This window comes from Pteropus vampyrus, unplaced genomic scaffold (assembly GCF_000151845.1).
Source record: "Pteropus vampyrus isolate Shadow unplaced genomic scaffold, Pvam_2.0 Scaffold82, whole genome shotgun sequence".
Lineage (NCBI taxonomy): Eukaryota > Metazoa > Chordata > Mammalia > Chiroptera > Pteropodidae > Pteropus > Pteropus vampyrus.
The window spans coordinates 3,759,067-3,772,441 of NW_011888863.1; the positions used below are offsets into that span (position 1 = coordinate 3,759,067).

Consider the following 13,375-nt stretch of genomic DNA (forward strand, 5'->3'; position numbering starts at 1 on the left):
AATTCCAGAATACTTAGTCCAACTTATCTTTATTTAAATTGTTACTGCTTTATAAACATTACTTAAGTCAAGATGAACGATATTCACTTAAACTGCAATTTGCTAGGAGTTTATTTACATTTAAACGCATTATCTTACATCGTGTATTTCAGTTTTTCTTTTATAGAAAATGACAATGTCACAAAAATGGCAATTTTTCCAAAGTTATTTTGCTTCCTTCATCTTTGCACTCCACTCCTTTTTCTATGGTTTTACTCCTTATCGTTACCAGAAGACTTAGGGTATGACTAAAGGCAATAATTGTATTAATAATGCTTTGATGAGAATCGATAACTATTAATCCCCACATTCCTTCGTCCCCCTTTTCTTTTCAGGGATGGGCTATTCGTGAAGAAAAACTTAAAAGATGACTTGAATCTGATGTTTCCTTGACCTAATGTCTAAGTATTTATTAAGCTAGTATTTAAAAAACATTTATTTTTCATGTAAAAACTTGGGATTTGGTGTAATTTCATGATTTAGAATTTCAGATGGGGTTTTGCAAAATGTAGTTATATGTTTCCAAGGTACTCTAGAGTAGGTGCTTTATACACATTTAGTATATAAAGGTTTAGTGTATCGGCCTTCTGAATATTCCTTAGGTGTAAAAACCATCTCCAACAAATTCATAAGAGAGGCTAAGAACAAATTCTCATATTTCTTACCAACACAGGTTCAGAATTATCAGAAAATAGCAAGATGGGTCCGATTTTGAAGGCTATAGGACTCAAGTGAAAATATGAATAAATTCAATATTCCTTCCCAAAACATTATCGTATTCACATCCAGATCAGACTGTTTTTTTTTTTCCTTTTTAAAAATGTTGATAGACTTTTGTATTATTTCGTAGTTTCTTGACAATAGTGTTTAGTTGTTTTAGGTATATGCATGTATAGTTTACCCATTGGAATGAGTGAGTCTTGAGGGCAGTTAAAACATTTTACTTCTTGTGCATTACCCAAACATCTGACGAGTATCTAACATGATATTGGGCATAAACGGAATACTTAGTAAATATGTGCTTGCTTGATTCATAGGCTTTTTGTTTTGTTGTGCTGTGTTTTTTTGATGTGTCCTAAGCTGAAGATAGTTAAAGAAAAAAATTTCTGTAGAAGGAAAGATGCATGTGTTTCATCTGAACATAGAGGTAGGAGCAAGTAGGATGATACTCAAAATGGAAAAGAGATTGAGTATGGTGTTCCACCCATGCTATTTGCAACTGTTGTCCCTGGAACTGTGATATCACAGGAAAGCAATCTTCACCTTCCAAGGCTTTTTGAGTTGTCACATACCTCCCAAACCTGAATCTCTCTCCTTTCTCTGGTAGGAAATGATAACAGGTAAAATTCTCAAGTAGCTCTTTTATGCTTATTATTGTTTCAAATAAGAGCAAGCTCTCTCACATTAAACTTTACACTGGTTAAAATTACCTTTATCCTTAAAGTTCCTGATCTGTTTCTCTTCCCTTTTTTTTTTCCATTTCTGGCTGACTCTCTGGATTAAGTTTTATTAATCTTTCTCCTGATTTCTCTTTTTTTTCCTGCTTTCTTCCATCTTCACTTCAAATTGGATGTACTTCATAAAATGATGTCTAAATAGTTCAGCCATTCTATTGGATTGAACTTAGATATTAGATAAAATACATTTTAAGTGATTTTTAACTAAACGGCAATGTGAAAATGTTGAAATACGTACCAGTGTAAACTTATTAAACTTAAGACCATATGAAATACAGTTTAAAAATTACATTGTATTCCTCCTACTAGACATCTTAAAGGATGCAATTCACCATTGAGTCATGATGTAATTTAGATTATATTTTATTAGACGTTCTTTACAAATTTAAAATACTGCTCTTTTACATGCACAGAGGAAAATCAGTTTGGATAATTATATTTAGGCATTCATTAAGATCAACCACAAAATAAAGACACTTTATTGTGTCATTTATCAACATACTTGATATGTATATCTAAAGTGCATTATGTTACAAAAAATATAGAAATTCAGCAGCACCAAGATACATTTACAAAATAAATACATCAGTTGACAAAATAAATTATGGTAAATGTGATAATAATAATTGGATTAGCCTTGGAAAAATATTCACAATGACCAATGTGCAGTTTCATAGAGCAATGGGGGAGACAGTTTTATTCCAATGCATTTACAGTATTTACAGATAATAAATATTTCTAATACTTCCCATATGTTCACTATTACAGAATCCTGCAATATGTCCTCTGAAGTTCTTTGCAAAAATTTCAATGCTTCCTGAAAAGAGAAGGAAGGAAAAGAAGAAAATAGGTTAATTTTCCTTACAAACGAAGAGACTAAAATAAAGTGTATGAATTAGGAAACATAGAATCACAATGGAAAGAGATTCAGGGGACTTCTTGTAAATATGTTTTACAAGAAGTTCCTGCAGGATCCACCTGACTCTCTAGAACTTCTGCTACAGAATAGTTAATCTGATCAAATGGTCAATGTAGCACAGCAGGAAGAAGGCTTGCATTTCTAAGTATACTCTGTCAGATAAAGGAGACCCTGTGAGAATTTTCCAAAGCTGCCAATTGGCAAGTTGGGGATGAGAAAGGACATATTTGAGAAGTTGGAAATAAGGCTCAGTTGTGCAATTCATCATCAAATACACCTTGTTTAGAAGTTTATTCCCCCAGTGATGCCTGATGTACGTGATCCACAGGTTGTTTGTTTTTCCAGGTTCTCATTTGGCCACTCTGTTGCTAAGATAAAGGGTAGTCTAAAGTGTGTGACTTGGGGGTAAATGTTAGAAAGATGTGTAATTAAATAGAGTATGTTTTGTTGATGATTTAATGATACCTATCATTTTCTTAGTTGTCCTTAAACATTAACGAATGAAACTGTCATTGGATTTTAGTTTTTGAAGCCAAAATTAAGATACAATTATTTCTCACTCTGCTGTTTTTTTTTTAAATGGATCTTGCATTAGAAATTGCAAAAGGCCTATTTTAAATTAGAGAAAAAGGATCAATGGATTTAAAGGTATAAAATAGCACAACTAAGGAGAGAATGAATAGTACCTGAACAATTATTTTATGAGAAGGAAAGAAAGAAAAAAGGAATAAATAAGGACCAAGGAAAAGATCATTTAATTATATTTCATGCTGCCCCACCAGCTTGCTCGTTATCCTTCCTTCTGAGACTTTAACAAAGGCATGTATTGGAATAGCCAAGTAAAAAATATAACACAGCCTAAAAGTATATGTGTATGTTTATTACATGTGTGTGTATGATGCTTTAGAGTATTAGCTCTTTTGAATACTGAAAAGCTTGTATATTGTTTTTAAATAAATATTTACCAAGGCAAAATATATCGTCTCAACAAAATGAGTCCAACTGTATCTGGACATCTCATTTACAACATGAAAAATTCCAAAGTGTAATTTCTAAAATTTAAAGCTATATACCGAATGGTTTCAAAGAGAAGCCTGACAGTTTTACTTCAGTAGTTTCTATTAAGAACTACTATATATATTAGAATAAAGTTCATGCTTGTCATATCATCAGACCTCTCAGATCATCATATAATAATGCAAAGAGACTAAAGAGAGAACATTAATAAAAGTTTAGTTGCCTATAAAACTATAAAATAGTTATTCTGAAAAGATTTTATTTGTATTACACAAGTTGCATGGCCCCATATGTTCTCATCAATACACTTCTAAATTTCCCCACTCTTCCCTGCGCCTCTGTTGGGTTGTATTGGGAGAGTGCCAACATCTGGCTGCCAAACAAACAGTGCTTTCCATGAACGCTCCTCACAACCAGGGAATAGAGAGGAGAAGCAGAAACATTCTATTTCTTTCAGTCCTAGGTCTGGATTTGATTAGGCCACTGCCTAATTTTCACTAGATCTACTTTAACTTAGGGAAGCTTTGGAATAATAATTGATGAGTGCTGATTTTTCATTAATTCTCTAGATACTTAAGCACACTGAAAATTTTAAATGAATAAAATCCATAAAAATTATGTATACTTCATACTTCTGTTCTCTCTCGCTCTCTCTCAAAGAGGGAACAGATTAAAAATAGGTTCTGGCAATAGAGTCCTTGCATTCATTATAAATAAGTACAGTTAGGATCATACCTTAAAATACTCTGACTATCTGCATTGAGCCAAAATTCATAAGGTTTGTTACCCCTTATAGATCCATTAAATACTTGCAGAATAGGACATTCACTGTACTAAAGATTTCTCTAGTGCCATTGCCCATTGATTTCTGAAGCTGTACTACTTATCCAATATAAATATTTTATATGCTATTTAATGATGAGTTTTGTCAACTTAAAGAGAGAAGCGATAGTAAATAGGTTCAAACTCCCCTTTGAAACATCACTCTGTAATCTTATTTCTAGTCAGAGGAGAGAACTGGAGAAGTGACAGAGGACTCCTTAAATAATGAGATCATTAGCTGCATGTGACGCATTCTCGTGTGGTTTTCCTCTTTCTTTCAAACCCCACAGAAGTGCTGTACTGAAAAGTAAAAAACAAAAAAAGGATCCTATCAGTGGACATGCATAGATCAAGAGGGCAGCACTAACACGACACTGGTATAAGTGTCAGGAAATAGGGAAATAAATACAGTCTGAGGACTACCTATCCCAGTTCCCAGGACTGCTCAGGTCCTTTAACCATGGAATATCTTGTTTTTCTAGTTCAAAGACCAGTATAGATAGATGGAATGAACAATCAGAATTATATATAAAAGCACCAAACAAGAAGTGAAAATTTATTGAGCATTTACTATATAACAGACATTTAACTCATGTATTCTCATTTAATCTTCACCCAAGCCAGTGAAGTTATTACAATTATTATTTTCATTGCAGAGAAGGGAAAAGTGAATCTTAGACCAAGTAACTTGTCCAAGGTTGTGAACTTTAAAGTTCCGACCCAAAATTTGAACCTAAGGTATTTGTCTCCAAAGTCTGTGAATGTCATTACTACCTGCATCTGTGAGCTAAAGATAAACAGGCCACATAGATGTGAAGTTTTATTATTCCTACTACAATGCCCTAGAAAAATTATTTCAGCTTGCCTGGGGATAAAAATATACATATATGTATATATGTATATTTACATATATATTTACATGTATATTTACACATATATGTATATTTACATATATATTTACATGTATATTTACATATATATGTATGTACGTATTTTATATACATATATGTATATAAAATACGTACATACATATATGTATATAAAAATATACATAGCCTTGTCAAGCCATTACTTAAAAATATTCAGAAATCATGATTTTTCTCATTAGCAAGTAGACACTAGAGTTAAATTTACTTAAATAAATTTAAAGTGTGTGTTTAAAAATTTTAATTTATTAAATTAAATATATTTAAATTAAATATTTAAATACATTTACTTAAATAAAAATGTGAACAGCTTAGAACTGTTTATGGTAAGATATTGTTCCCTATTTGTAGATCATATCAAAGCCTTCTATGTTCTCGCCTGAAGTGAAAAAAAAAAAGGCTAAGAAATGAAAAATGATCAAGAAAGTTTGCCAAGGTATGAGAGTGGGAGAATCATAAATCCACTTCTCTAGCCAATAATGAAGGTGGTCACTAGCTTCTGAAGCGTGAATAAGAAGTGAAATTATTTAGTGGAGGACTAAAGGATTGGCATTGGGGAGTACAACAGCAGAGAAAGAGAAACAGCTTATTAATCCCCTGTGTGTGTTGAGATGGTAGGAGGACAGAGCTTTAAGTCAGTCAATATTCTGAGCCACTCTGGTTTTGTCATCTTTAAGGAGGGATTGATAGGGAGGCAGAAAGGTTTGTCCAAGCTAAGACTGTAGTGAAGCTACACAACCCTGGCGACAGGGCCACGGGGAGGCTCTGGGCCAGGAAGCCAATTACCGGAAATTGAGCTCCAGCGATGTTGCGGAGATGTCAGACAGATGGTCCCCTTCTAGCCCACTCCCAGCCACACCAGAGTTTAGCCAGGCTGATCGAGTCCGCCGTTTCTTCTTTTCCTGCTCCTTACGTTTTCCAGGCTTGCCTTTCTTTTTCTTGCCGGGTGTCTTCAGTGGCTGCTCTTTGTATGTCTCCACCTTGTTGGTTTCCTGAGTTAGGCATCTGCCCTCATCGTCAGACCCAAATCGCACGGGGTGGTTCTTTGTGTTGGGAGCAGGCTTGGAGTTGGGGGAAACCTCCGAGGTAGTTCTGATTTCAGCTGTGTGGATTTCTGCGATCAGGTGGTGAAGGAAGAACCGTCGCCGTAAGTCTTGGATGGACTTTCCCTTGTCATGGAGGAGCTGATGTTCAGACACAGCTCTTTTGCTTTAATGAAAAAATAGCAGGAGATAAGAAAAACAATGAAATTTTAGTTGTTGGTACAGACCACAAAGATATAAGGAAAGCCCTTCAGTTTTCTAGTTGGTCTTATAAAGGGTACAGCTGGAAGAAGAGCAAGCTCTCTGAGCAGGGAAGGGGAGACAGTGGGAAGGGCAATTAACAGGCTCTAGCTTAGAGTCCCAGTTTTGCCACTCACTAGATCTGTGCCCTTGGTGACAACACAAACATTCTTGGGCCTAGTGGCGCCCAGCTGCTTAAAAGGAATGGGTCAGATTCAGTGTTTTCTATGCTCCCTTCTCAATTTAAATATGATTCAGTTATTCTCAGAAATGGACAGAAACCACTAAATTGCTTTTCACGTTTTTTCAGTTATATTGGGGAAATAAATCCAGAAGTCCTAGCCTGGGAAATAAAAAGGAGGCTGCTTCTACCTGAGTACTCATCCAAGGTGTGCGCGTTCACGTGTGTGCGCATGCACGCGTGCACGCACACGCACACGCACACGCGCGCACACACACACACACACACACACACACACACACACACACTGCTCCCCCACTAAGAAAATAATAATACCGAATCTGAAAGAAGAGCAAGCTGTAAAAGTAAAAGCAAACAAAGACTGAAGGATAAGGTGAGCAGTGAAGCCTGTCTAGGAAACCACCTAACAGACTGAATTTCAACACATTAGGCTACAGGCTACCAAGAACTTATATTGGAAGGCCAACTGTCAGAGAGAGCATGCATAATTTTCTGTAAAGTAGTGGGTGGTCTTTTAAAAATGGGTTTCTTTGTGTGTTTAAATTAAGAGAGATCATTCTATTTCTTCTGTATATCTTTTTTAAAAAGATTTAAAATTTCAGAGGGTATTATCCTTAGTACTTAAGATATTCACCTTTTCTACTTATTCTTCGTCTTAAAACTATCTCTAGGGATAGAAATAAAATGACTTTTCTATTTAAACAACACATAAAAATACAGTGAAAAAGAATAAGCTAATTTGCTATCAATCTTTTCAGATGACGCTCTGACTCTTGCTTAAATGTCCATGCACGAATTCTTTCATTAGTTTGTATGTACAATGTTAACCATATTTAAAGATTACATTAATCAGTCATGCCTACTTCAACTCTGCCAATTTCTGCCACTGAAAATCCTCTGAAGCGGCTCATTTTCAAAAGTATCTGAGGGTATTTCACAGGGCAATACCGTGTATTCTTACTTCCTTGACACAATGGTATCTGAGTTCTGTATCGCTTTCACTATTACAACTACTTTAACTCCTCAGAGAAATATGACAATAATAAGTGGCATTATCCTCATTTTATAGTTGGGGAAAGTAAGATTCAGAGAGATCAAATGCCTCTCCCTTGTCCACATGATGAAACCAGAAACCAGGCAGAACCAGTGCCTCACAAATGAGTTCTGATTCTAAAACCAAGACTGCTTTCACCTTTCTCATCCCTTCCTTCTGCTGAAGTTGAAGTGTATGTTGAGAAAACCAGAAAGGAAAGACACAGAGTAAAAAGCCTGTGGTGGGAACCACGACAATGGGCAAATGAACAGCAGTCTATCAGTTTCCTTGAAGACCAAGCTTATTGCCCCAAGAAGTCCATTTTCATTACCAAAATAAAGAACTAGGATGCCTAAAGTTTGAATTATTATTGAGGGAATGAGAAATTGTCTAGTTATACTTTGAATCAAAGAATGGTAAAACACGAAAGAACAGTCATTATTTCTCTGGATCTTATAGCTGGAATGCCAGCTTCCTTTTAGTATTTTAGTGTGTGGACTGACTTTAAGTCATGTAGCTTGTTCAAAAAAGACATGACTTAATGGAAAGGAATTTAACAGGAGCCTGGTTTAAATGAGGCATGAAGGAGTCTCTCTTCCTTTTTAAAGGTGCCACATGTGACTAGATTAAAATTCACTTACTTTGTGGCAATACTTAGTATTCTGGGAACTTAATAATCCACAAATTTGTGGCTTTTGTACAATATATTTATGTCCTATAATGACATTTTAAAAGAATGGGACCGATATAATTGCATATTTCATAAGCACTGCAGTTTAATAAGTATCTTTTAGCAAAATGTCACATTAAAAAGTTCTTAACCAGTGATCATTTATAGTATTTGAGGATTTTATTTTTTTCTCAATTTCTGGCAGATATCCACCCCCATTGGTATTGCTCTCCAAATGTATAAAAAGCCCATTCTAACTTAACCTGAAGCCAAAACTTTTAATGGTTGGTCTGTTCTAATCAAGCCACATTGCTCATGCCCCCTCTGACTGGCATATATGCCTCTCATCTTGGCCAGCCTGTCAACAGTGAGTCACAGTGCCTTCTTAACTCAAGCACTGCATTTTCCCAGGATGGTTCTCATGGGAAAAGGAGTGATCTTTCTATCTTATGGCACAACTTTGTCCATTTTAAAATAGTTCATCTCTTGTGACGTACAAACATCCTCTCTGCTTTTTAAGGGTAATTGCTAATATATTTAAAAACATGGATTTTTAAAATGCTAAATCTGAAATGCTGTTTCATAATTTACTTAATAGTTCAAGGCTTCTGCATTTAAACTATTGTGAAGAATGAATTTCTGATTGGGCAACTGCATTAGATGATTAGGAATATTATAGTATCTTTATTGTCAACAGGGAATAAGGTCCATAGAGTGTTCTATTTATTTTCAACATAAAACATGAACAGACTCAAGGATAAATGACTAGCATGTACAAATTAGATATACACAGGTAATGAGTATTAAGTTCAGATTAAGAAGGCTTTCAATTTAGATAATTCTGAAATATTTAAGTTGTAAATATGGCCTCGATAATAGACCATTGCTCTATATGTCTGTAAACATTATGGCACAATAGTTCACGTGGCATCTATTACATACTTAAGCTCCAACATAGAAAAACAAGTATGTAATGTTCATGGTCTCCTTTGATTATTGTAAAAGAAATTGCAAAAATGTGAGGGAAATGATTAACATAGATAGATAACTCTAAATTCAGTCAAAATATAGCTCTTCTGTCTTAAGGAAAAATCATTCTTAAGGGAGTTTTCAGAGAAGATTAAATTTCTAATGCGCTATCAAGGAACACAGGGAACAAATGGTGATGGAAATTCCTTTCAGGACAGGAAGAAGCAACATGCTTATGCTGATGCTAGACTTCTAAGGAAGGAGCTTGGGTTCGAGAAGAAAAGTTCTGTGGTCCAGGGAAGAGTCAGGGTTAGGGTGTTAGAGTTAAGATGACTCACCAGAAGTCTCTTCCAACCCAAATGACTCAGTCGAAAGTTATGCTTTTCAGTAAGTAGAATAGCCCCAGTCTGGCTCCCCAACAAATCAGCCATGATGTTTTAGGTTTCTGAATCTGCTGGGGTTCCCCCTCTAACTTAAACACAAATGTTGCCACCTGCCGCAAGCCATGTTCATCTGGACAAGAACGCTCACACGCCCCACCTTCCAACTTACTCATGCTCTAGCTTCATTAATTAAAATCTTTTGGACTCACAGGTCCAAAAGATTCACAAATCTGTATTGCCTCTTTTGCATGGCTTGATGGTTTTATTATTGCAGCAGTTTTCTCTTCTTTAAAAGTTAGCCCCTAGTTAGAAAAACATCTAAAGCACTTCCCCTAATACTTGATGTAGAAAGTAATTGGAGAGTGACATGGTTTGATTATGTGTTAAAGTTTCTTTCAAGAACCTAGGTTGATTTAGCATAATATTAGACTAATATTTTGTTTTACTGTTACTTGGCAGCAATGCAAAAATAATGACTTATTTTTTAAAACTCCATTTTACTATAATCATTTGATGAGACATCTTCATCTACTGATGATTTCAGCCTCCATGAAAAACCATGGCTGTGAAGTGATGCTCTATTAGCCATTAACTATAAGAATGTTTTGTGGTAGTTTTATAACCATCTATTCTGTGTGTATGTTTAACTACAATATTATATTTCACCCACAAACAAAACTATAACAGTCTTTGGCTGCTAAATGGTTTTTGATGTGTATTTTGCAAGGTGCAACAAAGAAAGAGTTAAAAATGGCCTTTAAGACAATTAGCACATTTTTATGCATTACCGTGGATTTAATCATGGTCCATTTACTGTTTCTCAAAAGAGAAAACAGGTATTTCTTAAGCAACTTTCAAGAAAAAATTGGCTGTGTTCCAAGACAGTATTTCTTGGCCAAATAAATACAGCATTTAAGCATGCTTTTAAAAATTCAGTCTTCATCTATATTTACATATGAATTTTAAATAATTGAATTTAACGCAAGTCTCAAAATGAGCAAAAAGTCTGAAGACAATTTTTCAGAAATACATCAGCAATATGTTGATTTGAAGAGTACAATGCAGCTTTATCTTCAGTACAATGTTCTACACAATTTGCCTAAGGAAATTCATAATAGATTTTCATTTTAGTGCCAAGGCTCAAACATGTCTAAAGTAATTTCATTTAAGGATTTTCTGCTCTAATAATAGACCAAAGGCACATATAAAACTGTTGCCTTTTTGTACACCCTTGGGAAATTATAAGGAAGCACCATGGATTTGATTGTAAATATTAGATATTGCTATTTTTATCATTAGTGTAAAAATTCTCCTTAATTCCTTCTCCAGAGTCAAACTCTTCTCAGTTCTCAAACTTTACGGTTTTCTCATCCTGAACACCGAGTCTGCAGCTTAAAGATCACCCAAAGACAGTGTTACACACATTAATGAATTGCTGGGTCCAATGAATTACGAAGAGAGCGTTACTCTACCACTCCCCCACCTTTTCAGTCACACAACACAGTGCTATTTATCTGGTGTGCTTGAATGTACCATTACTTTTAAAGTCAAAATTATCCTTAAAAGAATCACTAAATGATAATTTCAAAATACAAGTTTTCAGTCTACAATGCAGATGTGGCTCCAGATTAAAGAACTGTTAGCCATGATTCCAAAGGAAAAAAGTTTCCACACTGATATTAATTTGGAATCAAGCACTCCAGCGTTCCTGAACGGTATCGATACTAAAGTTGGAATTGTGCCATTGCAAACTTGTTACTACTTTCTTATATAATATGCCTTTATTATGTAATGTAGTCCCATTTTATATGCTTAAAATTATGTCACGCACAATAAAATTAGATGTAAGGTTTTTGCTTTTCACACACCAATTGCCACCCACATTCAGTATGTATACAAGCGCATACAGACATATGTCCCCTGGATCCCTGTGCTTCCTCCGAGTTCTCTAACTCTCTTGGAATCCTCAGGGTTTCAAAACCTTCCTAGGTCCTGAAAGTAACCGTTTCTTTCACTAGAGACAGAGGATCTTTGCCTAGAAGAGGTTCTGTAAAAAATGCTCCCTCTTATGGAAACTAACATAAAATTATCTCTTGCCTGTGTTCCCTGGAGGTTCAACCAGTTTTCCCGCCGGGTTTGAGGACCCGGGCCCAGCCCCCGGCAGGTAGCCGGATCTTCCCGCTCTCTAACCCGGGCGAGGAGCATCAGTGACCGCTGCGAGCCCTCGGCAGCGCCCCAGCCTGGCGGCCTCTCCCAGTGGCCTCCCCAGCCCTCTCCCGGCGCCGTGGGGAGGACGGGGCACTTACAGCCTGCGGCCGAGCTCCTCCACCGAGCGCCCGCAGGAGGGCACCGAATAGCTCAGCAGGAACACCGCGACGCTCCACTGCTGAACCAGCCTCCGCAGCATCGTATCCTCTCGATCTCTGGACCTGCGACAGAGTGGAAAGGGGCCCGAAGTGTCAGTTCAGAATCTCCATCTCCCCGAACTACCCCGCGCCCCTTTTAGCCTGCTCTCAAATAGCCTCTTCAACATCAAGGACATCTCCCAAGTTGCAAAGAAAAAAAAAAAAAAAAAAAAAAAACTTTCTCTGAAGCCTCTCAGCACTTACTTATTTAGGAACCAGCTACTCCAACTGTGCTTTTGCCAAACCACACAGGCAAAAGGGACCAAAAAGGGAGGAAAAAAAAAAAATCAGAGACGCTTTCTCTGAAATAATAACCAAAATGAAGTGGTTTTATATATGCATCAATGATGAGCAGCGTGTTTACACGTCTCCCACAGCAATGTCTAATTAGTCTGGCCGGCCGTTCTCCTGTGTTCGTGGAGCAGGGCTAACCCACTCCTAAAAAGAAGAAAGTTTCCTCCTCCGAAGTCAGCTTCTTTGCAAACTAGGCCGTCTTGTTCCAGATCCACTTGTAGGGAGACCCACATATATATACATAGCTGTCTGTCTACCTCCTCTGGTGGGCTGGTTGCTTCCGGAAAGTTGATTCCACACACCCTGAGAACAAGTTTCAAGTGCGTGTGTCGTCGATCAGGAGGGCCAGGTGGCAGCGAGGGCGGGCTAATAGCGGCGCAGAGGGGCGGCGGCAGCTGGGCTTCACGGGCGGGGAGGCATGCTGGCCGGCGGCGCAGGTTGGAGGCGAGTTGAAAGCCGAGCAGAGGAATGTTCACACGCTCTCAGGCAAACCTGCGGGAGAAGTGAGCGAGTCGCAAAGAGGTGGCGCCCAAGGAACGCGCGCTGGGCGAGCGAGGGCGCGGGCGCGCGGGGGGTGGGGACGGCGACGCGCGGCCGGAGCGAGACCCGCCGGCCGGAGCGAGCGAAGGGGAGCCCGGAGCTGGAAATGCACACAGCAAGCAAAGGAGCTCCCCGCCTCCTGTCCTGCCACCCCCGACGCTGCCCCGAGCTCCGCCGAGCCCCACCCCGAAGCGCCAGCCCTGCCTAGCCATCCTGGAGTCGGGGGCGTGGGCGGATTCGCTCGCCCGGGATGAGTCTAGCCGATCCGGGACTGCCCGGCGGATCTGCCAGCCGAGGTCCCCGAGGGTGTGCGTACCGTCCGGGGCGGCCACGGTCCCCAGCGCGCCGGAGTAGCCTCGGCGGGCCAGGCGCGCAGCTTCCGGGGCTGCCGGGGGCGGACGGGCAAGGAGGAGGCC

General features: G+C 38.1%; 1 protein-coding gene across 2 annotated transcripts; it reads right to left on the reverse strand.

The window, feature by feature from the left end:
- Nucleotides 1-1,843: 1,843 nt before the first annotated feature.
- PTHLH (parathyroid hormone like hormone) lies at nt 1,844-12,915 on the reverse strand. Of its 2 annotated transcripts, none has more exons than XM_011363115.2 (4): nt 12,677-12,915; nt 12,027-12,149; nt 5,967-6,389; nt 1,844-2,313 (listed from the first exon to the last, which is right to left on the reverse strand). In XM_011363115.2, the coding sequence occupies exons 2-4, from the start codon at nt 12,125-12,127 to the stop codon at nt 2,304-2,306; spliced, it is 534 nt and encodes a 177-aa protein (XP_011361417.1). In that variant the 5' UTR covers nt 12,128-12,149; nt 12,677-12,915; the 3' UTR covers nt 1,844-2,303. The 2 variants fall into 2 exon arrangements, with proteins under 2 accessions (XP_011361417.1, XP_011361416.1); XM_011363114.2 differs by having other exon boundaries at nt 12,330-12,915.
- Nucleotides 12,916-13,375: the final 460 nt, after the last annotated feature.

Coding starts and splice junctions, on each gene's coding strand:
- PTHLH (XM_011363115.2), bottom strand. CDS start 12,127: ATGCTGCGGAGGCTGGTTCAGCAGTGGAGCGTCGCGGTGTTCCTGCTG. Junction 6,390..12,026: donor GAGGAGCTCGGCCGCAGGCT/GTAAGTGCCCCG, acceptor TTTTCATTAAAG/CAAAAGAGCTGTGTCTGAAC.